General features: G+C 37.2%; 3 protein-coding genes across 6 annotated transcripts; 2 read left to right on the top strand and 1 right to left on the bottom strand.

The window, feature by feature from the left end:
- Window positions 1-1,965: 1,965 nt before the first annotated feature.
- Window positions 1,966-6,869, bottom strand: creb1a (cAMP responsive element binding protein 1a). 3 transcript variants are annotated; one of them, XM_056729803.1, is made up of 8 exons: window positions 6,621-6,869; window positions 5,122-5,220; window positions 4,913-5,044; window positions 4,599-4,699; window positions 4,320-4,459; window positions 3,988-4,170; window positions 3,614-3,767; window positions 1,966-3,391 (listed from the first exon to the last, which is right to left on the bottom strand). In XM_056729803.1, the coding sequence occupies exons 2-8, from the start codon at window positions 5,209-5,211 to the stop codon at window positions 3,247-3,249; spliced, it is 945 nt and encodes a 314-aa protein (XP_056585781.1). In that variant the 5' UTR covers window positions 5,212-5,220; window positions 6,621-6,869; the 3' UTR covers window positions 1,966-3,246. The 3 variants fall into 3 exon arrangements, with proteins under 3 accessions (XP_056585781.1, XP_056585765.1, XP_056585772.1); XM_056729787.1 differs by having other exon boundaries at window positions 4,898-5,044; window positions 6,621-6,865; XM_056729794.1 differs by lacking the exon at window positions 6,621-6,869 and adding an exon at window positions 5,776-5,834 and having other exon boundaries at window positions 4,898-5,044.
- A 306-nt stretch (window positions 6,870-7,175) lies between these two features.
- Window positions 7,176-10,916, top strand: chmp2bb (charged multivesicular body protein 2Bb). Its single transcript, XM_056729818.1, has 6 exons — window positions 7,176-7,334; window positions 7,802-7,893; window positions 8,613-8,807; window positions 8,983-9,085; window positions 9,210-9,316; window positions 9,540-10,916. The coding sequence occupies exons 1-6, from the start codon at window positions 7,301-7,303 to the stop codon at window positions 9,612-9,614; spliced, it is 606 nt and encodes a 201-aa protein (XP_056585796.1). The 5' UTR covers window positions 7,176-7,300; the 3' UTR covers window positions 9,615-10,916.
- A 7,744-nt stretch (window positions 10,917-18,660) lies between these two features.
- Window positions 18,661-24,588, top strand: htr1fb (5-hydroxytryptamine (serotonin) receptor 1Fb). Of its 2 annotated transcripts, XM_056731935.1 has the most exons (3): window positions 18,794-18,831; window positions 22,209-22,275; window positions 23,380-24,588. In XM_056731935.1, the coding sequence occupies exon 3, from the start codon at window positions 23,407-23,409 to the stop codon at window positions 24,523-24,525; it is 1,119 nt and encodes a 372-aa protein (XP_056587913.1). In that variant the 5' UTR covers window positions 18,794-18,831; window positions 22,209-22,275; window positions 23,380-23,406; the 3' UTR covers window positions 24,526-24,588. The 2 variants fall into 2 exon arrangements, with proteins under 2 accessions (XP_056587905.1, XP_056587913.1); XM_056731927.1 differs by lacking the exon at window positions 22,209-22,275 and having other exon boundaries at window positions 18,661-18,831.
- The last annotated feature ends 1,487 nt before the right edge of the window (window positions 24,589-26,075 follow it).

The raw sequence follows: 26,075 nt of genomic DNA, 5'->3' as shown, positions 1-26,075 counted from the left end.
CTCCACTTACTTGGATGACATTATCATCTATAGTAAAGAGTAGAAGCGGCATATTCACGTACAGCCGGGCTGACGGCTAACCCAAAGAAGTGTGCCATTGGGTGTGTGGAGGTGAGATATCGGGGCTTCCACTTGGAAATTATATTGTTAAGTGTTAAACAATTGGGATACACAGGTGTGGACGATGATAATAATGATGACATAATTTTAATTGTGGATGTGACAACTAAATGGCTAAACACACTGAAAAAGGCATTAGCCGAAACGTTAGTGTTATCTTGCCTCCCATCATGGAATAAAAGTAATTAATATAATACTTCTTTCTGAGTGCGAATAACTGTGTATTAGGAATAAGTGTATAGTTTATAATATAAATTATAAAAAAACATAATAATAAATATATTGTTCATATTATAATAAATAAAAAACAAATGTATCTTATTTTCTTTTTTCTGTTTGTTAGTATCAGCTTACATATTGTTATGTATTTGTAATATTTTAATATTTTTTTATTTTATGCTTCTCTTGTTTTTGCTTGTATTGAGTTTCTAGCCATCTTTCAAAGAGTTTATGCTTACCCTTTATATTTAAATGAATACTGAAGTCTCTCAAGAACGTTTTATGCAGCAGACAGTAGATGTTTTAAGTTGGCAGCCAATTAAGTTGGTATGAAAAGATGCTATAGTCATATGAGAAACAACTCTAGTATGTTGCCGTGGGCAACAATCAAACAAATATTACATACCAATAGATATAAAAAATACTCCTTAATGTGGTGAAGTTCCAAATTTCAGTATCATTACAGTGAAGCACCTTGTGACCTGAAATTTGTGATGGGGAGCCATCTGGAGTGTCTCATTTATTTCTAGTATGTTTTTTTCTTTCGGAATTTTCTCCCTCTCACAATCTAACAATCAACCCAGAATTCTAAGCAGGATTTCCTACTTTTTCTGTCATCTTTATTCCGTGCGAAATGTGAATCTCCTGCACATGTCTTATGAGTTTGCTTGACTGTGCCTACTTTCAAAGATACCGGAGACCTTGATCACTGACCGTGAAGGTTTGCGCTCTCCAGCCTTGAGATAACCAGGGAGCTTTGGGCTGTTGTTTTGCAAACACTGATATAAATGGCATTTTTCTTTGTAGGTGCAATATGCTGCTTTTTTATTGGCCACTTTGAGGAAAAAGATTATAATTTTTTCTAAAATGCTAAAAAACTTGTATTAGGCGAAACTGTCAAAATGTGGGTGAGACTAGAATGCGTAGTCTTGCTATTTCAATTATTTTGTATTTTAAAGCAAATAAAGTAACAACCAGACTATTGTATTCTGGGATTGCTCTAAAATGGACAACATGGTTATGTTCAGGATGGAATTTACTACCTATTTTTTAAATATTGTGTGATAATGTATGAATTATACAATAACGAACATATATGTATGGTTCATTGTCACAACTTTGTTAAATCAAATATCCCTTGTTTATTTCAGTGAGCGAGTGCCATCCAATTATGTTTTTTCAGAAATGGTTGTACTTCCATTAAATTTTATGGATTATAATATGTGAAAAATTGCTATTGTTACATCTGCTTCATTAGTCACAAAAGAAACGGACGTCCGAGTTGAGAACACTGTGAGATACAGTATTTGTGCTGAGTGCTCCTGTGCTCACCTTATTCTGGAAATCCCAGAAAACATATGCATACTGATCACAAGGTTCCTGCCGCTGATATATTATGATTTATATTGGGGTTTTGGTGTTCTAAATGTTACAAATTAATGGCTTGTAATGTACAAAACCACACTGCTCAATTCTGGTTCTGAATAATCGCTTTCCCTTGAGTTGAAAGCAAATGTGAACCGTGTAGGCACTAAACTCTTCCGATTTCTAGGAGGATAACTGAGCAACTGTAGTATGAAGCATGAAATCACAAACTCTAAAAATAATAAAAACTACTTCAGCACATGAGACTACAAACATCTGCCAAATATATAATTGCTGATGAAAGACTGTTCCAGAAAGTTTGAGTTAGGTTACACATAAGCAACATATCTTAAAAAAATACAATATAATCAAAATAATTCAGGTTAACAAAAACTTGGAGGGTGAAATGTTATGGCAAAAGACAAAAGAAAATAACAACAGCATTTCCACAATAGCAATGTGCAACACAAAAGCTCTACACACTGATGAGAGATCAATTCTTGTATATCAAAATGCCTTTTTAAAATATCAGGGACTCAACACACAACTAGCCTCTGATCAGTGTAGATGGCAAAAGAACAACCTGTGAAGTCTGGTATAGATTAGGAAATTCAATATATATTACAATATAAGCAGACAAATTTAAAAAGATTTTCTTAGTATGGCCTAGGAAATAACATACATTTACTTTGCACCTTCTCAAACACTCTCATTTCATGTTTTCAAGAATCCACATGTTTTTTTAACAAAGCCGAGTTTCTCCATACAGCACTTGAATTTGTAACAAAAACACTGCTTTAGAAAACAGACAATGGAGCTTTGTACATGAATCAATGTCATAACACAGGTATATACACACACACACACATATTTATATATATATATATATATATATATATATGCCTCTGTTCTGACATAGATTGATATATACAAATTATCTATATTATGTCTTCATAAAAAAAAAGATTATATGTATTAGTAACAGAAGCACTAAAGCAACAAGAGAGCGCACAGTTGATTTAATCTCAATCATTAAAGACCCATGCTTCAAAAGTAAAAAAAAATCACCATCCCTCTTTAATCATGCTTGCAGGCAGCGCCATGGACTGGTGCGGTGTAGGGAAAGTCTTTCAAATCCACACCTCTGAATGACAGGAGCTGGTCTCAGAAGCAGCACACTGAGCTGTCTCCGAGATAAACCCACACAAACATCATTCGTTTCCCATCATGACTAAAGCGGAAAGGTGCTCTTTTGGATTCAGAAAGCTCCTTAAAGTAGGGCAACTTGTTGATAACCCAAACTGTACCCTGCAATTTCCTTTTGAAAAAACAACTCTCTTTCTTATGAAGAGAAATGGGGAAAATAAAAAAGTTTACACTTATACTGTCTTTGTCATGACTGATTTTTTACAGAAGATACTATTTAAAAAAAGGGGACAAATAGAAATGAAAAGAGATGGAGATCCTGTGCAGGTGCTTGTGGTGTGTTCAGAGTCTTTGTCTCTTGAGGCACCTGAAGAAATCTGTTCAGCACGTGTGTTATTATTCAGATTTGTGACAGTAAAGGTCCTTTAGCGCTTTAAGCTCCTCGATGAGTGTTTTGTTCTGATTCTCCAAAACAGCCACTCTGTTTTCCAGACATTTCACATACTCTTTCTTTTTCCTGCGGCATTCCCGCGCTGCCTCCCTGTGGTTGAACCAGATCATTACAGTCAGGAAATCATAAGGACACCACACCAATCAGTCAAACGTTATTCCTACTATTATAATGTCTTTGTGGCTTACTACACAAACATACACAAATTTAATTAGAGCTCCTAAGAAAGATCACTCCACATAGCTAAACCTCAAACTATTTTACTTTGCATGTCACTACTATCAGACCAAAAATGACATCACAACATCGTACCTGTTCTTCATAAGTCGAACCTCTCTCTTACGTGTGACCTCCTCGGTACCTCCATGACTTGGCAATGCAGGAGAGGAGGCCATGACCACTCCTGGGGCAATGGTGCTGGCGGCAGTAGTGCGGATCTGATATGCTTGAACGTCTCCGGAGGCCGCTTAAAAAAAAGCACATACCATTTACAGTTTGGCAAAACACATTTGGATTCCTTGTGTGTTTGGGTCACTAAACACAAAGTAGGCAAAGAACATAGGAAGTGACATAATCTAGTACTTATCTACCATATCTAGGAATCTAGAATATTGCATGTTTCCTTCTCTTCTTTACTCTCATGTGTACGTGTTAAAGCAAAATGCCTTATTTTTGTGAAATCGCACCTTGCACTACTACTTGATTGCTGGGCACCAGTATCTGCTGGCCATCACTCGTCTGTGCGTACTGCAGGATAGTTGTGCCGGGCTGAGCATTTGCAGCGTTGGTCATGGTGAGGGTTTGCAACCCCTGAACTCCATCTGTTCCATTATTGGCTAACTGGATCGCCCCACCCTGGGTTATTGCAACTGAAGGAGGAAAAGCCACACATTCTGAATACATACAATGCATTCTTCGTGCTATATCCCTTGTTTAGAAATTCAAAAATGTTAACATACTTTCTTGTGATCTTAAAAGAGGATCTAGTTTTAAAAACAAACAAATATAATGTACTTACTGTACTGCCCACTACTTGTCTGATAGATGGGCGTTGGCATGGTAACGGTTGTTATGGCTGGGGTGGAATCCTCCTCTGATTTTTCCTCTTCTATCCGTGGTACTGCTGGAGCATCTGATGACAGGTCATTCAGGATCTTTCTGCATAACAAAACATCAAGACAGATTGTAAATACGCTATCAACAAAAGGAAGACAAAGTTTTCTAGAAGCAATGTTGCAATCTAAATGGGAAAGTGGCAGAAATGGTATTTAATGGCACTTTAAGTACATCCAGGTACCTGTATGATGGCCGTCTAGACAGGATCTCTCTCCTTTTCTGGCAATCTGTCACGCTGTCCACTGACTCCTGGGAATCATCGCTCTCAGCAATGGTAGAAATCTAATATAATACAAGACAGGAACACATAAATATTAATAGAAAATGCCTTTTATAACACCCAAAACACCATGAGGCACATTTTTCAAACAAGTTCACATTTCAGTCTTCTACATTAGCAAGCCGCATTATATTTATATTTATAAATGCTTTTATATAACCCAAATTAAATGAAGGATTGTATTAGATTGGAAGTCTTACGTGAACAGTTTGCACCTGTGGGGATTGTATTACAGAAGGCTGTGCTGCTTGGATGACCCCATGAACTTGCACTGTTTGGCCATTGGGTAGCTGTACTAAGGTCACTGTGGGTGTTGTAATTGATGCTTGTCCGGCTGCCATGGAAACCTGCATGAGGGAATATAAACCGGGATTAGAGATGAGACGGAAAACGCTGAGACTAAATAGACGCAAGAATGACGCACCTGTGCCAAGGTAGCAATCTGCTGGGTGTCTGTCTCTGAGACTGCAGTGTCGCCACCCTGCTGGACATCTGCTCCTGCTTCCATAGTCATTTAGGTAGCCTAGAGATCAAATAAAAATTAAAAACAGATTATAAATATATAGCGTAAAACAATAAGGGCAGAAAACATCTTCCTATAGAAACATAAAAATTCCTTATAAATGGCGCTTGGAAACAAAAATTTATTTTGACAATATCATAAAAGGTATTTATTTATTTGTATAGTCTGAAACAGTCGGTTTCAAAAATACAGTCAAGTCCAGAAAAGAAAATAACCAGAACATAAGTATTTAATACAAATCCTTGTGAATGTGACACGTAAACGCTACCCCACGAAAGTTAAGCATGAACTAACCACCCTATAACCACATTTGTGTGTGTGTATTTCCATGGGATACTATAGCAATTCAAATGGTTATCCATCAGCCCACCCAACTCCCCCCCAAAATATATATAAAACCACGGTATAAAGCGGTATCTGTGCAGCCGCAATTATACGGTAACTATGTTTATTGTTTAACATTACGCTTATGAAGAATGCCTATTATCACAGGAAATAAAATAGGCTTATGCACCAAAGTTAATCAATGAAAATATGAATATTAATAACGCTTACTGTAATGGAGCCGATCATTTGTAATCACAATCAGTAATAATGCCAGACGTGAGCTGAGACGAAATATTTCGTGCTAAACAAGTCAAGCTGACATCATTTTGCCGCCTTTTTTTACTTCCGTACACAGTGCTGCAAGTCATCTTTGAGATGGGTTTCAAATTCTAAATATAATAATTTTCATTCTAATTCAAGATGTTTAAAAAAAAAACGGGGTTCCAGTAAACACATGTTTCGTGTGTTCTGGTGGTAATTTCAAATATAAAGGTAAAAAGGAGGGGGGTTGCATTTTTAAACGTGTTTGAACATGTACAATAGTGTTCCAGGTTGAATGAACCAAAAATGCACCACAAAATCTGTTTCAAATCTGATTCGTACTTTAATTTAGAAGGAATGCTTCTCATAATTTTTTGACTTTTTTGCCGCTTAAAAACATTTTATTACATGGGTTTGTAAAACAAAAAATCCGTTCGTGTTACCAAAAGAGCTGTGCATGGGGCAAGTAACGTTACGTTATGCAGTAAAAACGTAACACGCAGACCTTCCAGCTGCTAGCTAAGGCAGAAAACATATATTTTGTGCTATATGTTAATCAAAATGGCCAATGGACAGGCGATCGCATTCGAACTACTACGCATCTATTAGCCTTAAAATAAACACATCTTTTTAGAAACCGCTCTTTCCTCCTCCGACTGCCTGACTGACTCATTGTCTGCAAGTCCGAGCTGTTGAGAAACATGCCCACCGCCGCCATGATCTCTTTGTTACAGTCGGATCGAGTATTGCGACATGTCCGATAAAACGGCATGTGCATAATCTCTTTCTCCCACGAATGCGTCTCTTCTTACCCGACACAGACTCGCCTCGTCACTCCCAGGCCTCCGGAGCTCCACTTTTATTTAGTCCGACACGTAAGAGACCGCGTCAGGCTACACCTCCGTCGCGTCACCGAGGACAACAACACAGAGAACGAGGGGGACGAAATACAGCCCTAATTCACTATCGGCAGGATCCGAGGTGTGGGCGGAACATACCGAAGTGTGTACGAAGCTGTACGAATAGCCGACGAGCACCTTCGGATGGATGAACTCCCGCTCCAGACCTCTCTGCACTGCGCATGCGTCAAGTGTTGGCGATGTGATTGGATGCCTCTTAGTAATCATTTTATGTCGATTGTGTGTCTTGTCTCTGTAATGAAAAATAAGTCATTCCGAGAGTGCACACATATAAAGTGTGCTAAACTTTACAAAATTACATCAAATATATTGTGGGTGGAAAAAAACTGCAGCGCCGCTTTATGGGCGGTTCTTGTTAAAATAAAGTTACGATAGGACAACTGAATATGACGTCACATCGATTTCCACCAATCAAAGTTAAAATTCCTTGCGCAGAAGCGCTGAAGTATTCCGCCTACTTGCCAAAAACCAGGAAATAGACATGACATTTTAAAAGCGACTCTCAGTTGATATTAGTCTTTGAGATCTATTTTTTTCTTAAATTTTGGTGGTCGAGTGAGATCATTTAAATTATGGCTTCGTTATTCAAGAAAAAGACAGTAGATGGTAAGTTTTTTTTTACCGCTTTGGGGATTATTATTTTGTTGAAAGCCGCCCAGCAACCCATCTCAATTCAATCATCGGCGGGTTTCGATAATACTGTCGAATTGATTCAACGTTAACACTTGCTTTGGCGTCCTTTTTAGCTTGTGTGATGTGTTTTTAAATCAGAAATGACAGGATTGGCTAAATAATAAGAGCTTTCTTTAATATATTTTGGACAACTTCCACAGTAAACAAGTAGTTGTGTTTATCTAACTTAATGTCCGGGGAAGTATTTTAGACATTAAAGGTGGTAAGAAACTGTTCTATAAACTATGATCTATGGTTCTATAAACTCAAGATCCATTGTAACGTTAGCGTATCTGAAAACACATATGGAGGTATGCTTATTTGTTACTTAGACTGACTCATACATTTCAGACATTAATAATTTAAATGGTGATCGATAACATTTTCTCCCAAACTCGTAGATGTTATTAAAGAACAAAACAAAGAGCTGCGCGGAACACAGAGACAGATTACACGAGACCGGACAGCACTGGAAAAACAAGAAAAACAATTGGTGAGAATCCCCACCCATTAATATGACGTTCACATTATGCTAAAGATTTCCCCTTTCTCACCACTGAGGTGTGTGTGAGATCACGAGGCTATGCTATTCATGCCACAGAGAGCATGTTTACTGTGTCACTGGATTATGACCATCAGGTCTTCACTCATTATTTTATGTCATTATGTTTTATGTATAATGAGCATCTGTGCCATTGTCCCTTATGAATATTTACCCCGGTTTAACCAGAGTAACCAAGTTTGTTTTATACCTTGTTCTTATCATGTTTTTACAAGTAAAGCAAATCACACATTTCCCATGGACTAAGTATAATGTTACTGTACTTCATTGTTTTCCAGCAGACTTTTTGTCACTTATATTTGTCCTTCATATACTTTGGACAATGTGAGGTAAACAGTTAATGATTAATTGTCTGTATTGACAAGTACATACAATTTCATAGGGGTCACATACTGGTTATATTTCTGTAGCTCAACTGGTATAGCCTTGCATTAGAAGGATTAGGCCATGGGTTTGATCCCCAGGGAACACACAAACCGATGAAATGTATACCCTAAATGTACTGCAGATTGCTTAGATGACAGCCTCTGAGAGATGCATAAATGTAATGAAATGTAATTTGATATTTTCTAAGAAACTTGTGCAAGGTAGTTTTAATATTATTAGATCTAGAACCAACTGTCTTCTGCAATTTGTTTTCTTTATCACAGGAGGTGGAGATCAAGAAAATGGCCAAGACGGGGAATAGAGATGCCTGTAAGGTTTTAGCCAAGCAGCTTGTACAAGTGAGAAAACAGAAAACCCGTTCATATGCTGTTAGCTCTAAGGTTACGTCCATGTCCACACAAACCAAGCTTATGAACTCCCAGATGAAGATGGCTGGAGCCATGGCCAAAACCACTAAAGTATGTGTACTATTTTTATATACTTATTACTTCATATTTAATGTATGTTTATCTGTGAATGTATAACTGTAACAGTGTTGTTGATACACAATCATCTTTATTTGCATAATTGGATAACTTCCCTGCAAATGCACCTTTTTTAATCAAAGAGTGACTCGTTTATTTTGCATTTTAGACAATGCAAGCTGTCAATAAAAAGATGGATCCGAAAATGACTATGCAGACCCTGCAGAACTTCCAGAAGGAGACAGCTAAGATGGACATGACAGAAGAGATGAGTAAGATACATTTATGTTTTTGTTTATTTTTACTTTGTCTTTTGTTGTGGATGTTTATAAAATAGGTTTTAAAATAATGTATTGGGAAAACGCAGAGAGTTATTTTAACCACCGTTTCCATCAGTGAACGACACTCTGGATGAGATCTTTGAAGATTCAGGCGATGAAGAAGAATCTCAGGACATTGTGAACCAGGTGTTGGATGAAATTGGAATAGAGATCACAGGAAAGGTAAAAAGAAAGATTCGGGAGATAACTAAAGTCATGCTCAAGGAGGCAACCGTGTTTTCATATGGTCTGATTGACATTTAATACCAAAATAAAAAGACTCTACTAGAAGTATAGGGAAGTAATCTCTATTCTGAGACTTGCCATTTTTTAGGTACTTCACAATGACCAACATGGTCTTTTATTATATTTTGCTGTACTAATGGGTTTTTTGTTTCTCCCGCAGATGACTCGTGCTCCTGCAGCTGACCGAAGGAACCCAAGCGCCTGCCACATCCAAACCAGATGGGATATCAGATGAGGAAATTGAGAGACAGCTCAAAGCCCTTGGTGTGGACTAGTGCCGATGCACTCTAATACACACAGACACCCGGTTATTGTCTGGCAAAAGTAGGCAACCACAACACTCAAATTCACAGGCACATTATAATAGGTTCATACTGAATACAAATGGAAACACACACATTAACACAGATGCAGATAAATGGAAAGTCCAATAACTTACATTCACATTCACGGTCACGGACCTGCCTACTCTGGATATAGTGCCACAGATGGCAAATGCAATTTTTTTTACATTTATTTATGACAATGGGAAATGCTTATCATAGTTGATTAGAACTCTTTCATAAGAGCCACGGTTTCATCTGGCTTGGGAGGTTCATTTTAGAAAGACAAAAAATATTTTTTTGAGAACTCGTGGTCTTAATGAATACAATGCCTGTGAAGGTGAATGTGTTCCCCTGAAATCCAGACCGGTGGCACACTGCATCTTCAGTCAACTTTGACAGATAACACAGAAAATGTATCTTCTATTGTTATGTTGTGTAAACAAGTTTGACAGGAGAATTCTACCTCTCTAAACATAGATGGCACAGGGCTGTCTCTCTGGTCCTGTCACACTCAGTCTAGTCTTCATACAACTCTGCTGTTCTCTCTGTGCATGACAAAACACTGTGTGAGTCACGCCTTTTGCTTTTTGTTCTCACCTTCGCCCCGTTTTTGAATGGGAAATGATTTGAATTTGTCTTGTAGGCTAATTTTTATGGTTCATACATATTTAATTCAGTCTATGTCCAGGGCAATGCCAAAAGGTGTTCTGTTTTAGCATGTTATTTATCCCTGTGTTATGTCTGAAGACAAACATTCTCCTTTATTTCTCATGTGCCTGAGGTTTAGAGTTGACAGTGTGTTTGGTGTTAAGTTTGCAGTAGTGCATTGATCAATTTAAGAGAGTTTCTTTTTATTTTCATTTCAGAGACGCTAAGAGAGTTCCTGTTACCTGTCAATTTAACATGTCATTGTGTGACAAAGAAAATCTAAATAAGAGGTTTTATTTGAGTCGCAGCTGAAAGCTGCCTGCGGAGCTTGAGCTTTTGGAAGTGTATACAAAAAACGCTGTATTTAGGTTGAGATTGGTTGTGCACTGCAATAAATCAGAAGGATGTACATAATAAAGGCATGAAAGGTTAATAGTTGATTCTTTTATCCATAGTCGTGTATTAAGGGGAAACTTTCATGGAATTTATTCACGAACAAGTATTGTTCACACTTGGGGAGATTATATACCTCATTTAACCGTTAATAAAATTTTATAATCATATGTTTGTTTTTTGTTTCGCTCTTAATTGACCACTAGATGGCACAGCTAAGACATTCACAACTAGTTTTTAAAGGAGTCATTTGACTCGGCTAAAATGAATTTTATTGTTTGCTTTAGATGTAATACAATGTGTATAGACGATTTGAGGTTACAAAACTATGCATTTTTCACATACCGTGCATGTTTGTATCTCCCTTTTTCTCCGCCTCTCTGAAACACGCTCGTCGCTCTGGAGAGCGAGGTGTGCTATGATTAGCCAGTTCAGTAGTGGGTAGTGATTAGTCGAATACTGCACGGAAATGTAACACATCTTACCATATTTGGAACATCAGGTTCCAAATCAATTTAACTGATGGGTACTGCCACCTAACTTACGTATACATTTGGGCAGTCTTAGTCAAATCGTGTTACGAACTGACGTAGATTTGCCGGGGTGTGGTTTCAGTCAGGTCTGGGTGAGCATTCTAGATAAATTACATCTTTTCTTCCGACACTTACATTTTTGCAAAATAACGTGTCTTATACATGCATGGGCAATTTATAATGCCCCAAAGACAAAGAAAGACACGTCATTCCATCGAATCACCCCTTTAACTGACATACTCCATGCACATGAGAATACACCTTCATATAATATTGCTTTCTCAATGTAGTGAACATTTAATGTTCGTATAGCCTTTAACCATAATTTTTTGACTACAGCTTAATTTCTTTTTTGGAAAATGTGCTGTTAAGACATTTTTGATAAACACGTCAACACAAAATCATTATTCAGTCAGTGTAGTCTCCAGTAGAATAGATTTGATTGAGGATTGTAGCTAAATTAAAGTAAGTAAACTGCTTTATATTTCCCCTTAATAAAACTGGTCTCTTTTCAAAAAGAAAAATCCCTGAACTTAATTCTGTAGACTATATCAATAAGTACAATTGTTGGAAGGCTTGAGTCTGAGATGATATACATTTATTTTGGTTACGGTAGCTCTAAACCATTCGTTTCATTTTAAAAGCTTACTGACTCATAACCCAAAAGCTACCACAAGTGTAGGAGTTCTTTGAGAGTTGCTGAAAAATGTGTCACCCTTAAATTTTCACTTCATTTCAGAAAAATAAACTGGATGCACATGGTAAAATCCCTCCCTCCTCCCTGAAAGTTTGGAGATGCAGTAACGAATATCTGTGACTCAGAGGCAAATACTGGCCACCCACGCTCAAATACTTGAATATTTCATCTCATTCAGGTCACATCTTCTTCACTCACAGACTATAGATATGAAGTATAATAACAGTGGGACTCTTAGCAGTGCGAAGCAGGTACATTTAAGTCCATCTTTAGTTGGTAAATCTTTCAAACTTTCCCTTCCCCAAAACATTCTCGTATCCCTACAAATCTTGATAATTTCTTACCTTCAGTAAAATATATATTATAATAAGCGATTTTATACGATATTAAAATTGCAGAAATGGTGTAAAATTCTAAACTTCTGGTTTGCAATGGTCAGACACGCCGAGGCTAGAAGACATGATTTTTCAGGTCCTGGTGTGGGAGAACCGACTGATATTGACTTTTCTGCAGGAGCTGACGTTTTTATTTCTACCTGTATCATTCACTCACTGGAGGCAACTGTTTTTCAATCCGAATAACAGTCAAATACTGCAGGCTTTTAACGCAACATCAAGATTAGGGGTGACCAAATGTAATAATCTAAGAAGAATCCACTGAAAAACGTTAAAGATGGATCACTATTCTAAATATAAATCATGTCTGCCTCAATTTAGGGAGGTTAAGGCCCTGGACCAGGCTTAAGGCTAGTCCCAGACTAAAGGATTGTGTGACCTGTTTGAATATTATTTGCCCAGAAATATCTTAAAATATATCAGTGCCATTGTTTTGTCATAAGATGCACACCAGTCTTAATTCAATTTATAGGCACAGTCCTGGTTTAAGCTAAACCGTGTCTGTGACACCGGGCAAAAGAGATCTAAAAAGTCTGTCATGCCATGAATTTAAGCAATTATATGTATAACTGTAAAAATGTAAATTTATGCAGATTTAGATTATTCAATATGAAATGTAATTGTTTTCTTAAATGTCATAAGAATTATTTATTTATACATTTGTGAATTTAAAGCTGAGTTTGTAACTTAAAATTCTTGCATCTTCAGAAAGGAAATCTTCAGTAAAGCAGGCCATGTCATCAAAACTGTATATAAGTAGCATATCAATGAGGGCTGTGGGGGTGTGTGCACATGCGATGCCACTTAGCAATGGAGATTAATACCTAGTGCAAAAATGAATTACACAAAACGCTCCTAATAATTCACGCACTACAGACACATTTATTTATTCATGAAAAGAGATAATGGATAAATTACGTCGCTGAAGAACAGCAGCGGCGTTTTTGTTAGCTTGAGTGTGTTTATCCTTGGAATGTTCGTGCAATTTATAACAATTTCTAATAAACTATTGTTTTTTGTTATTATTTTTTAGAGTGTGATAATTTCAATGATTTGTGTAGGCTAATGGCCATTTTGTTTTGAAACAAGAGCACATCAATAGCTTGGTTATTCTTGTTGACTAAGCGAGAACATTTTATGCCCTCAAGCAATGAAACGTTATTAGACGGTAAAATGTAAGCAGCTCACACTGCTAAAATGGTTTTTCAAAATGTGAGCCATATCAGATTGCATATAAGGCCAATGTTTCGTCCCTGAGCTATATTTTAGAACATTGTCAAAACTGAGGATTAATAGAGGCTGGATTTTGAAACTTGCCTTACATTTTATGTCACCTCTTTTTATATTCTCATGTTCGACTTGTATTAAAATATTAAGATTTATTCATAGTTTCAACAGTTTTGTGTGATACACAGCAATTTCCCATATGGCAGTGTTGCTGACTTACATTACTGAAAGTGACGAATCAAAACATTGTGGGAAAAGAATTTTACTCGAAAAACAATCTCTAAAATGAATATAATCATCATTATGTTTTATGATGTATAGCCTTATAATTCATTCCAATGGTATCTAACACATAGCTATTGCAATACTGTTGCAGAGTCTACTAGTGTAATGTTTTTTTTATGAGAAACTCTCATTGGGCTAATCGTCACATACAGCTGTGTTCATATCCCCATAATACATTCACTCCAGCACATGGGCATCTGTCATCCTGCCAACACTACCTTCATGGGGTAGCAGATGTTGGGTACCCAATGGATTTGGGTTGATTTAACACACCCACGAACGATGTTCCCTCTAATTTCTCTTCTTGTTGAGCAAAACCTCTGTCCTATTAGGTAAACGATTTATCCACCTGAACAGAAACACCCAATTTACCGCCCCATGCAATTGTTAGCTGTCATGCTTTGTTTTTCATTGAAACATGGTCGGCTTAAATTTCTAAAAGTGTTTGTAACTTTTCACAGACGTAATAGTTGATTTTAATGCTAAAAACTCCTAAAATTAGGACTGACACACCCATTCATTTTAAAGAGCATGTTCCCAGCGATCCCATTTTTCAACATTTAGTTTGTATGTAATGTGGCTGTAAGAGCATAAAAATACCTGCAAAATCGTAAAGCTCAAATCTCCCAAGCAAGATATTGTCTTTAACATAATTCGGTTTTCATGGACTACAGAGAACGGCTGGATCGGACTACAGCCCTCTACTTCCCGGGTACATGATGTCACCATTCCGAGTGCTTTTAATAACCTTCGCCCAAAGGAATGCGCCAAAAAACTGGCGAGGTCTTCCTTAGAGAAGAGAAGGAGACGCTGGTGTAGTGTTTGGTTTTCAGAGATTGTGAACATTTGACTGAGCTACACGCTAAACTACTTTCACTTTCATCACAGTCCTACAGCTGGTAACAAGAATTCAGGTACACACATTCTATGATAACTAACGGTCAAATAACAGATCCATGACTTTAACACCGGCTTTTAAAGTTTTCTGTGTAATACACTGTCATTGTGTGTGTGCGAATACCTCTATTTAAAACCCTTCTATGAAACATCTCCTCAACCTGCTTGTTTTATTATCCAACTCTAATGCATTTTTCCGAGGCAATTCCCTGCCTGTGACTAGAGATAGGCTCCATATGCTGGGATAGGTTCCAGCACTCCATAGTGGTGGGTGACTAGAGCCTAGGGTGTTCGATTCAACAACATGTCCACACAAAAAGTAAGCAATGATATGCAAATCCATGATCTTAAGGGAAGTTATAAGTGTAGGCCATTACCATTTGATGTCGGTGTCATTACCCAGTTTTGTTCACTCATTTATTACCCATAAACACACACTATTCTATGCCATTTTTTCAACCAAACAAGTAAGTTGTAGATCACTGCAACTGTCCCCATGTAACATTTTAAAGTCACCATGCAATCAAAATAACTGATTCTTATTCCATGTTATTTTCATGTAATATCGCAGTGTTTATCATAACGGATTTATTTGAATAATTTTTTTAATTCTCATAATCTCAAATCTGAAATCTCTGCATCCCTTCCCGCATGAAATCTCTGCCTCAGGGAGGTGCTATATTATTGTCCAATGGCCAGGCTTCCACCTTCCAAAAATCCAATCAATTCCCAAAGGTCAAAATTAAGCCCCCCAAAAAAATTCTCAGTCAAGAATCCAGTAGACTCAAGTTTACAGAGTTATGTCAGGATCCAACCCTGCTATATTGTGATTTTTCCCCCATGGCAGTTAACTTTGAGTGCCACGTTGCTTTGAACCGTACATCATTTCATGATGCATTTTAATTTTAATTTTCTACTAGTTGGCTTATGTCTTAAGATCATGCTGAATTTCTGACACTGCCAGAAGATGATTGCAGGCTATATATTTGATAGCAACAACCGTGACAATGGCCATCATTGAATCTCTCTCTGTATGACGCAGGACCAGCTTTTAGGAGCCACCTCCACGGAAAGAACCACGATTGTTTCACAATGGTCATCTTTTGTCTGGGACAGCCCAAAGTCATACAGTCTAACGTGGCTTTAGATGAAAACACTTGCTTCATTTTGACTTTAAATTTATGATGTCTGTCTCTCCTAACCTGTTTTAATGTGACTAAGCAGTATCTACAAGAAGAAAATGAACAAAGAAAAAAATGTTTTTAAGAATCTGGAATAAACTAGTGGTTATCTTTTGAACTGATTTACAGAAAAAAGGTGATAGAAATCTACAAAGGTCGAAACGGACACAAAGAGCAGAAGTGGGTGTCAGATGCAAGTTTATCTATGAGCACTACATGTCATATAGTGTACATTTACCAAAAGGCATCAAAGCACAAAACTGATATTTATATCTGACAGTTGGATCTTATAGTTAAGATTCAGGGCTTTTCATTTCATCTCAGTCTTGACAAGATAAGTGTTGTATGTGATGCACCCTTGGGCTTGTGACAAAAATAATACAGGTTTGATTTAAGATAGGAGTGCCCATGTGACCAAAGATTTCATACTTATACATATTTATACCCCATACTTATAGTCCGTCCGCATATTAAAACAAACCATTTGGCTATAAACCCATTTTTATGAAAAGGTTATAATATTAACCTGACCTGCTGATCTTATGTTTTTCAGAGATGTTTTCTGTTTATGTAAATACGTTTATTAATTTAGCAGACGGTTATATTGTCAATTTGTTCGTTGATTTTGACATACACTCAATAAAGGTGCTTTAAAGGTTCTTCAAAGCGATGCCATAGAAGAACTAATTTTGGTTCCACAAAGAACCATGTCTTTCTTATCTTTTTGTAATCTGAAGAACCTTTTTTCATCACAAAGAACCTTTTGTGAAACAGAAAGGTTCTTCGGATGTTAAAAGTTCTTTATGAAACCAAAAGGTTCTTCCATGTTATCGAAGAACCTTTTGAAACACCTGTTCTTAAGAGTGTAACTGAATTGACACTGTCATTTAAAAGCTAGAAAGGCAGCAAGCATTTATTTAGGTCAAACGTCACTTGAATAGAGAACAAGATTTTTACACATATTTATAGAAAGTGTTTTGCCGTAATAGCTGCCCACTGCTCCGGGTGTACTGGTGTTCACGACTTGCTGTGCGTGTGTTCACTACTGTCTGGATGGGTTAAATGCAGCGGTCACATTTCCGGTATGGGTCACCATATCTGACAAATAGGTCACTTTTACTTTCACTTATGGTTGTTTTTTTGTTCAGTGTTCTCAGTCGATTTAAAGTCTGTGATGATCTCTGTCGGTCGGGTGGAAGTTGGAAGCTCATTCCACAACAAAAGTACTGAGCGAAAAGTTTCTCCAAAGTCACTTTGTACCACAATACAATGGAACCACAAGGTACCGTTCACCGTTCTTCTGCCAACTGCAGAAGACAAGAAGAAAAAGACAAAAGACTTGCTGAATGTGTTGAAGTAGAAGGGTGCTGTTTTAGCAGCAGTCACGAATGCCAAAATATTTGTTATGGGGAATGGGGAACTGTGCCAATAGAGTATGACCAAAATGGGTATAACCTCTTTGGTTGGTGGAACACCAGAACAATGAAAAACAAATGGGTACATTTGCTAGGTTGTCAAAATGCATCTCTTCCAAAAACAAAAAATTCATTTATCCATTTGGGATTCTTCACATTTAACCTAGAGGCAAAGCTGAGCATACAAAAGTTTCTGACGTAAACAGATAATTCTCCACTGGTTAAATGAAAGGAATTGACATCAGCAATAAACAAACAGTGTTTCCCTAGTTGAGTTTTAGATTTCCCTGTTACAAAATGTTTAGATCGCTAGATCTGAATTTAAGAGATAAGCTATAACAATGAATCTCAGCCCGAGGGAAAGAGTGACAGAATGAGAATAAACTGACATGCTGTTTGAGAGCATCATCATGTCGAGAGGACAAAGGCTTTTTATTTTTCATCGCTCAGTAGCCCACCGGTTTGCCCAGGTTTATATTTTTCACTCTCTCTTAAGCAAGCTTCCTGTTAAGATTCCAATCTCTCTGTCCCTCTCAACATCTGCCTTTTTAAAAATCCAATTCTCTGGCTTTTTGATGTCCTTACCTCTGAATTTCCTCTTCTAACATTTGCATCCAAACTTTTGATGTGTGTAAACATCCTGGCCAGTCACTGCTTCATTTGCTATCTATTAACACTCAATCTTCCCTTCATCTCCACCCTGGGGTAAAGATGCACATATATTAGAATGCATTACTTTATGTGCTCTAGACCTTGCACAGTTTATTTTTATAGTATGAGCTGTTGGCTGTCATCATATGCAGGAACCCTATCATTTATTTAGGGTGCTGATTTGGTAGGACATGCGTGTTGAGTCCTGACATGTAATCCGATGGCTCTGATTTCTTTAGGGTTGCTTAAATTACTGCTAGATTGCAGATTTTTTCGGACTGAAATGAATCAATACAGCCTATTGAACCTCTTGGAGGACCCTCAATAGCATCCTCAATCTGAACAAACACGGTGATAGCATTCACTGTGACACATGTATCTCACCACACAGCACGTCAATCATAATGAATATGGGATGCTGTAGGGAGGTCAGTTTCCTCTCAACTTTTGGGAACAAGTAAAAAGATCCTGCAGATAAACTCACAATGTCAGAAAAAGATTTTAAATTATACTTGGAAATCTGGATGTGAACCTTGCTTTATATTAAACAGACACATTGAATATAATTGTTGAGTAATTCATTGGATCTAAAGCAGTGCCTCCCTCTCATTAGGCACCTGTCAGGCTCTCCACAGCTCCCACTGCTCCCACGCACTAGATGAGCCACACGCGCTCACGTCTGGAGCTCTCAAACTACAGCTTGCTCGCTCGCACCCAATTCCGACATTCCAATCAATTACAGGAAATCGTCCTAAAAGGATTACTGCTCTTTTCTCTTTGACCTGCTACGTGGAACCAATAAATGTAAGTGAATAGCCAAATTATGTTTTGACTATCTGCTTTTTGGTGTCTTATCATTAAGTGGAATATAATTTTTACACTGTAAAATTTATTGTCAGTCAATTTGGTATAATACTCATTTAAATATGTCAAATATGTTAAATATGTATATATGTATTTGTACAGATATGTATATTCATGAATCATAAAAAACTGACAAGACAACCACACGTTTATTTATCTTTATTTTGCTTAACCTTCTGGAACATATGCATTATAGAATCCATAAGGAATTTTGTAAATACAGTGAGTGTGAGAACAGACGGGGAACATAATTCTTATGGAGTCCAGCAGAATCTAATATTCTTAAAAAATTATTTACATTGAATTATTCAGCTTTCTGGCCAGAGGTCTTTTTAATACAGTACATGCTTTTGTTTTGATCATAGTGCGGGAGGAAAAACATTCATCTGACAAACCAGGACAATTTGAGGCTGAAAATCACATGTACATTTTATAGAATGCATACCCCTGAAGACCTGTTTATCTTGACAAAATAATGAGCTGTGGGAATTGAGTACATACATTTTTTAACAGCAAAGATTGTCAAATCTAGCAGACTCATAAAATTTTTGTGTGGGAATTTTTATGCAGTTAAATGACAGAATTGGTTTAAGGTAAAGAATATAGTAGTATTTTGGAAGAAGACACAAATCCTAAATAAGCAAGAAAAGGAAATATGTAAAAAATATATTTAATATCGTATTTGCAAAAGAGTTTGAACACCATGCAGGGGAAAGCTTGCAGATATCAGGCAGCCAAAGAATCCCAACAAAAAAGATACATCGAGACAGCGGAGACAGTCTGAATGTTTCATCAGCATTTGTTAGACAATAAAACAATGGGGCTTCACTTTTGTTAGGTTGTCCCTATGAAGTTATTTTTAAGCTGCGCTGTGACTATTTGTGCTGCAATAAAACAGCTATAGGGCAGAATACATGATAAATTGTTTCAGAGCCTTTTAAAAAATTCCAAAGAACTACATTCGCAATACAAGAGAAGACGGGTAAAATTTACTAACCATTCTGAGAATTGTGCTATCAGATTTTGAGTGAATGTGGCCATAAATCATTTTGTTGACATAAATATAAACAAAAGCACAGACATAAAATTATGTCTACCAGGTATCTACCAAATGTTAAACAGATAGAAAGCTGCCAAACTAGGGCATGAAGTATCATTCTGACCACATATCATTGATTTTTCATTTCAGGCTGGTAGAACACCATCTCTGCTCTTTTGCTTTTTCAAGATCTCTGTCCGAAGTAGTTGCAGGCAGTGTATTGGAACCACTTGATTGACATTTAGTTCTCATTAGTTTCTGAATACATACCCTACGGAAATTCAATTTCAGGATGAGAAATCGGGTTTTGAAAGTGTGACTTTGTGTATGTGCACGTGATGAAGTAACCCATGAGCCGAATAAAGAGCCACATCATAATGAAAATCCATTGCAAAATCTTCTCCGATGTAAATTAATTGACCACATCTCATAAGACATGCTTTTTGTGCTTGAAATATCAATGTTGTTTCTTACTCTATTTAATTGTATGTGGGTTGGAATTTCATCTTCATTTGCCTTACTGAATTGGAGAAATGAATGTTCAATTTCTTTATAAAAAACACTGTCCATGCATAGGTATCACGCACTAATATTGTGCGTGACACCTCTCAGACTCTTACCAATTGGATGCCATTGGGGACTGCCAACGCAAGGCTATTAATACATTCCTTTGATTCTGAAGGTGAAGGACAAGAGTCTGTCTGATGGACTTGAAACTCATTTGAGAAGAGTACATCATTATTGATTGACGCCATTCAATTAGACGGCTTGTAATGTGTTAGTCCCCATAAAGATTTTAGACACAAGAAGCATTCCATCTGTTGACCTCAACTAAACCAAGATCAGATGAGACGAGACGGTTGCACTACAAACATTCTCACTACAGCTTTATTTGCAGGTGGTAGAGGCAGTCCCACTTGCCTGCACCTAGTTTTGTGTTCCTTTGTTCCGTGACCAAGACAATTCCAAGAGGAGCAGCTGTGTCTTGAATAGTATTAAAGAGAATGTCAATGCTACTAGTTTGCCTCTTGCTTTGAGTGCCGTCACCAGTCGAAAACCCAGAAGGCTTTTTTTGCACAGTGAGTGCTAAAAGTTTGAGTAGGACAGACCTTCAGTCATTCTTCAGCTGCCAATGCATTCTTATATCTCTAACCAAAAGTATTTTGTTTTCTTTTTGAGGCAGAGCTAAAGTAAAGGCTTACAAATGGTTTTGACAGATGCATAATATTAAATAACTTCACGCAAAATTCTTTAAAATGGTACTAATGTTTCTGTTGCTTGGGTACAGAGCTGAGGCCATAGGTTTGATTCCCAGTAAACACAGATACTGGTTAAAATACATAAGTTGAATGCAATATAGTCAATTTGAATACAAGTTATTTTTGCCTAATTAAAATGGCAATCTTGAATGAAATTAATCTTGCAAACAGTTGCATCAGAAAATGTATTATATTGAACATAATGGGTAAATAAATTCTCTTTCCATAATAACATGCCAGTAAAAATGTACTCATTTAGTACAGCCTTTTTTAAAATAGATTGAAACATGTCATGTCCCAGAATACCTGCAACCATCACTAACAAATAAAACCCAAATTTCCACATATCCGCTAGTGATTTCCGTGCGACCGTATTTGTTTTTGTTTTGTAATCCAAGAAATTAAATTGGGAACGTGTGTCAAGACTGAAAATACCACAGTGCTGAATCTGCCACAGCATATTATTGCACAAAGATGAAAAAAAGCAAGTCATTTGGGAGTGAAGTGCGAGATCTTCAAATGTACAGAAACCTTTATCACAGAGACAATTACCTTTAGTCTAATGAGACTGAGCAGAAAACCTGTCATCCAACCAGTGACACAGACTGGGATTTAAAAATCCTTGAGCCATGTCAAGCATGCAAACACTTTCGAACGAGTGTAAATCAAGCAATTATTGGTGTGAAATACACATTTTTATGCATACCTTTGCCTATAAACGTTTCTAGACCACTTCGGAAAACATAAACAAAGAACTTATTTTTTTTGTTTTTAATCAAACGCAAAAGTTTGAACAGAAAAAAACAAACAGAACATTTATAACCAAATCAAAATGTTCAACACATATAATTTGGATTTAATTAGATATGTAAGATTTAAAAAATCTGAAACCCGAAGTTCGTCTGAACCAGTTTTTACATCTTGCGAAGTGGTCTATAGACCAATTCACATTCAAATATGTTTGTTTAACATTTAAATTATGCTGACACAAGAATATTTTCTGTTTTTTGTTTGTGTAGTTTTAAAAACTGAAACAGGAAGTGATTCTGGAACAGCGCAATGATTCACCTCCCAACACAAACCTAGGTAATTCTGAACTACTTCACGAGTTGGCTTATTGGTATGAATTCAAAATCGTATTTGATTAGTTTCATACAATTTGCTTTCGCACCAGTTTGGACATTAGGTTTAGGGGTGGGGTAAGGGTTGGATCTTCAGTATTGATTTTATTCTAATATTCGTAGATTTTTGCCAATTATAAATACACAACATTTTATAAAATACAGACAAATTCCTGTGAGATCAGGTTGGACCTCAACACTCATCTAAAACACATTGCTATTTTCTTCTGTTGATGCAATATCAAGCCTTGTTTATAGTGCCACCAGGTGTAATCTTGAAATATATTTTTAAAACAGACTGCAATAAGTGGTTAAACAGCCTGATCTGAACAGCCTCGTTCTAACCAGCAGTATAAAGTGAGAAGCTTTATTGGCAAGCGAAAATAGCTGGGATCGTATTTATGTGATCAAACTGACTAGCATAGCTTGGCATTGATAAAGACAGGGTTGCAAATAGAGTGCTTCTGCTTTGGAACATTCTGTCTACGCCTCCACCGCACTGTGCAAAATGAATCATCAAACTTGTATGGAGCTCATGACGCTTCTGTCTCTCAGTGCTATCATCTCACCGCCACACCACATTAGCTCCGTAAGGACTGAAGTAAATAGTAAACATTTTAAAACACCTTTATCCAGACTGGAATGCATAAGCTTTAATCCCATGCCCCAAAACACAAACCTTAAAAATTGATATTAATTAAACCTTTTAGGAAATGTGCAAACTGCATGTTTAAAAAAGTACCATGTAATTTAGAAGATCTTCTTGCACTTTTATGAGGTGGCATATTTGGACTAAGGGGAGAGCGAATACATGTGTTGATGACTCTGGTGGATGGCATACATTGAAATTCTTTGATGATAAGAAGGGTTCCTTTCGCTTTGGTGCAGTAGATCATGGCACTAGCAATGCCCATGTCAATGGGTTCACTGCTTGTAGCACTTTGCCAAATTCATAAATAAGCTAGTGTCAAACCAGATTGAAATCATGTGACTCAGTGGGTGAAAATGTCAGTTCCGGTTAATGTCATTTAAAAAAAAACTCATACTTTTGTTTATTCAACTTTCACAGGTAACAGCCGTAAAGTTAGCTGTAAACATGGACTCCATCAATTGTTCCACTGTGGACCTCTCTGATGATTTGGACAGTAGGATGAACCCCAGTAAGATTTTCCTCTCCCTTACCCTTTCCATTTTAGCGGTGGCCACCACTGCCATAAACTCCCTTGTCATCACTGCCATCCTGATCACCCGGAAACTACACCAACCTGCCAACTACCTCATCTGCTCTCTTGCTGTGACAGACCTTCTGGTTGCCGTTCTTGTGATGCCAGTCAGCATTGTGTACATGGCTGAGGAGAAATGGGTTCTAGGTCCCATTGTGTGTCACCTGTGGTTGGGTATTGATGTAACATGCTGCACCTGCTCGATTTTACACCTGGCTGCTATTGCTCTCGATCGATACCGTGCCATCACCGACGCTGTGGCTTATTCCCAGAAACGCACATGTAAAAGAGCAATCGTGACCATATTTGCTCTGTGGACACTGTCTGTACTGGTGTCTCTGCCACCTTTGGTGTGGAGGAAGTTCCCCAGAGTGGAACTCAAGGACGGGAAAAGGGAAGTCATGGACTGCTTGATAGAACACGATCACGTGGCATTCACCGTCTATTCCACATTTGGAGCATTTTACATTCCACTGACCCTCATCCTGGTGCTTTACTACAAAATCTACAAGTCAGCAGAGATGCTACGTAACCGCAGAGGGAGCAGCCGATTGGTTAAACAAACAGTGCGCAGCGTTATGCTTTCTGGATTGAGTTCCGATAGAGACATGTCTCTCAATCCAGATACATTCAGCCCAATTGAGAAGTCATTTTCAGACCCATCAACGGACGGGGAAAGAGTTCGCAGCACTTGCTCATCAGGAAATCTCATCAGGGTTCGCAGAACCCCTGGGACCAGAGAAAGACGAGCAGCTTTAACATTAGGCCTCATCCTCGGAGCATTCGTGATGTGTTGGTTACCCTTCTTTCTGAAAGAGGTGATTGTAAATGTCTGTGTGACGTGCAGCACCTCTGCTGTGCTTGCAGATATGCTCACCTGGCTCGGATATCTCAACTCACTCATCAATCCACTGATATACACCATCTTTAATGAGGATTTTAAGAAGGCTTTCAAGAAACTTTTGCCTCTCTGTTGTAGCAATATCCTGTGAATTAACGAAGGAAAAACATTTCAAAACTAGACTTGTGCTAAATTATGGGGAACAAATCTTTAATTGAAAATGGCAACTTAACTGTAAGAACCCAAACTCATTTGTCCCTAAAGGAAATAGGGGGATGTAAATGGGGGATATAAAACACACCAAATGAACCACATGGAAAACATTTCTGAAATTATCTTTGAAATACAACGACGTCTACTTTTTTAAGGTTAAAAGCCCAATGTGACATACAGTGCATGCTATTACAATGTTTTTGTAACTTGTTTTTTGTCTATTTGTTCATGAAATATGTCTACAGGACATGCATAACATTACATTTTTTTGTTAGACTTTATTTTGATAGTCCACTTCATTTATTTAAATTTTAAGTGAATTTCAACTTCTTGTCGGACATTTGTGTACTGTCTTCCTAATATTTGCTAACACTTAAAGGTCCAGTGTGTAATTTTTGGAAGTTCTATTTAAAAAAATGCAGTATAATATACTGTACATAACTATGTTTATAGAGGTGTAAAAAGACATTACATAATGAAGCGTCATGTTTTCATTTCCTTAGAATGAGCTATTTCAACATAAACCATGGGTCCCCCTGGAATTCGCCATGTTGTTTCTACAGAAGCCATACACCATAGTGGTTCGAAATGGAGAGAGCGGTGGATTGAGCTGCAGGTTGCAGTTTGCAACCTCACTTCTAAATGCCACTAATTTCATACACTAGACTTGAACTTTAGTAAATCATAAGTAACTTTGCAACTTGTCAACGTATTCTCCCAACTCTAATCCTATTTCCAACCCACACGCTACACTAACAGTCTACTAATATTTTAATGACAGTTAGTTGACATGTAAAAGCAAATAATATGACGATGATGTAGTTTCAAAGTTACTGATGCTCTCAGTATATGTCTTAAATTGACAATCAAAATATTGTAACCCAATTTTTAATTGGGTTGTAACCTAGCTTTTGTTATAAAAATAATATTTGTGGACACAGTGTACCAACCAGACAGACCACAATTGTTGTCATGGCAACATACAGCTCACACATCATGAAATGACCTGACACAACTGTTGATTAGCCTACATATCACTTAAAAGTCAAGGATAAATCTTTAAAAGCACCTTTCCAAATTATTAACAGGGTTTGTGACACTTGTGTCCATGTGGGTTTCTATTAAAGTTAAATTCCTTTCATACAGTTGATATATGTATGTCTGCAAGAATTGCACACTTTATCTTAGAAATGGAAACAGCATTGAAGACCTTATATTTATGTTTATATAATGCCTGTTATTATTTTGATACATGGCATGTGGATGTATGTACAATACTTTTTGTTCAATGTAAATTCTTTTGTTTTTCTTGAAGACTTTCTGAGGGACGCTTTTTTGAAGGATCTTTTGAAGGATATTTGAAGAATTGATAAAGTATTTTATCAATTTACATTGCTGCGGTATTGTTAATCAACATCAGTCCAGTTTACATATGCTATTTTTTGTTGACTTGTCATTCTATAAATGAGCTTATCCAAAGAGTCTATG

Source organism: Triplophysa dalaica, chromosome 2 (genome assembly GCF_015846415.1).
Source record: "Triplophysa dalaica isolate WHDGS20190420 chromosome 2, ASM1584641v1, whole genome shotgun sequence".
Classification (NCBI taxonomy): Eukaryota; Metazoa; Chordata; class Actinopteri; order Cypriniformes; family Nemacheilidae; genus Triplophysa; species Triplophysa dalaica.
The sequence above is the reverse complement of the archived record's forward strand: the minus strand, read 5'-3'. Positions and strand labels throughout refer to the sequence as shown.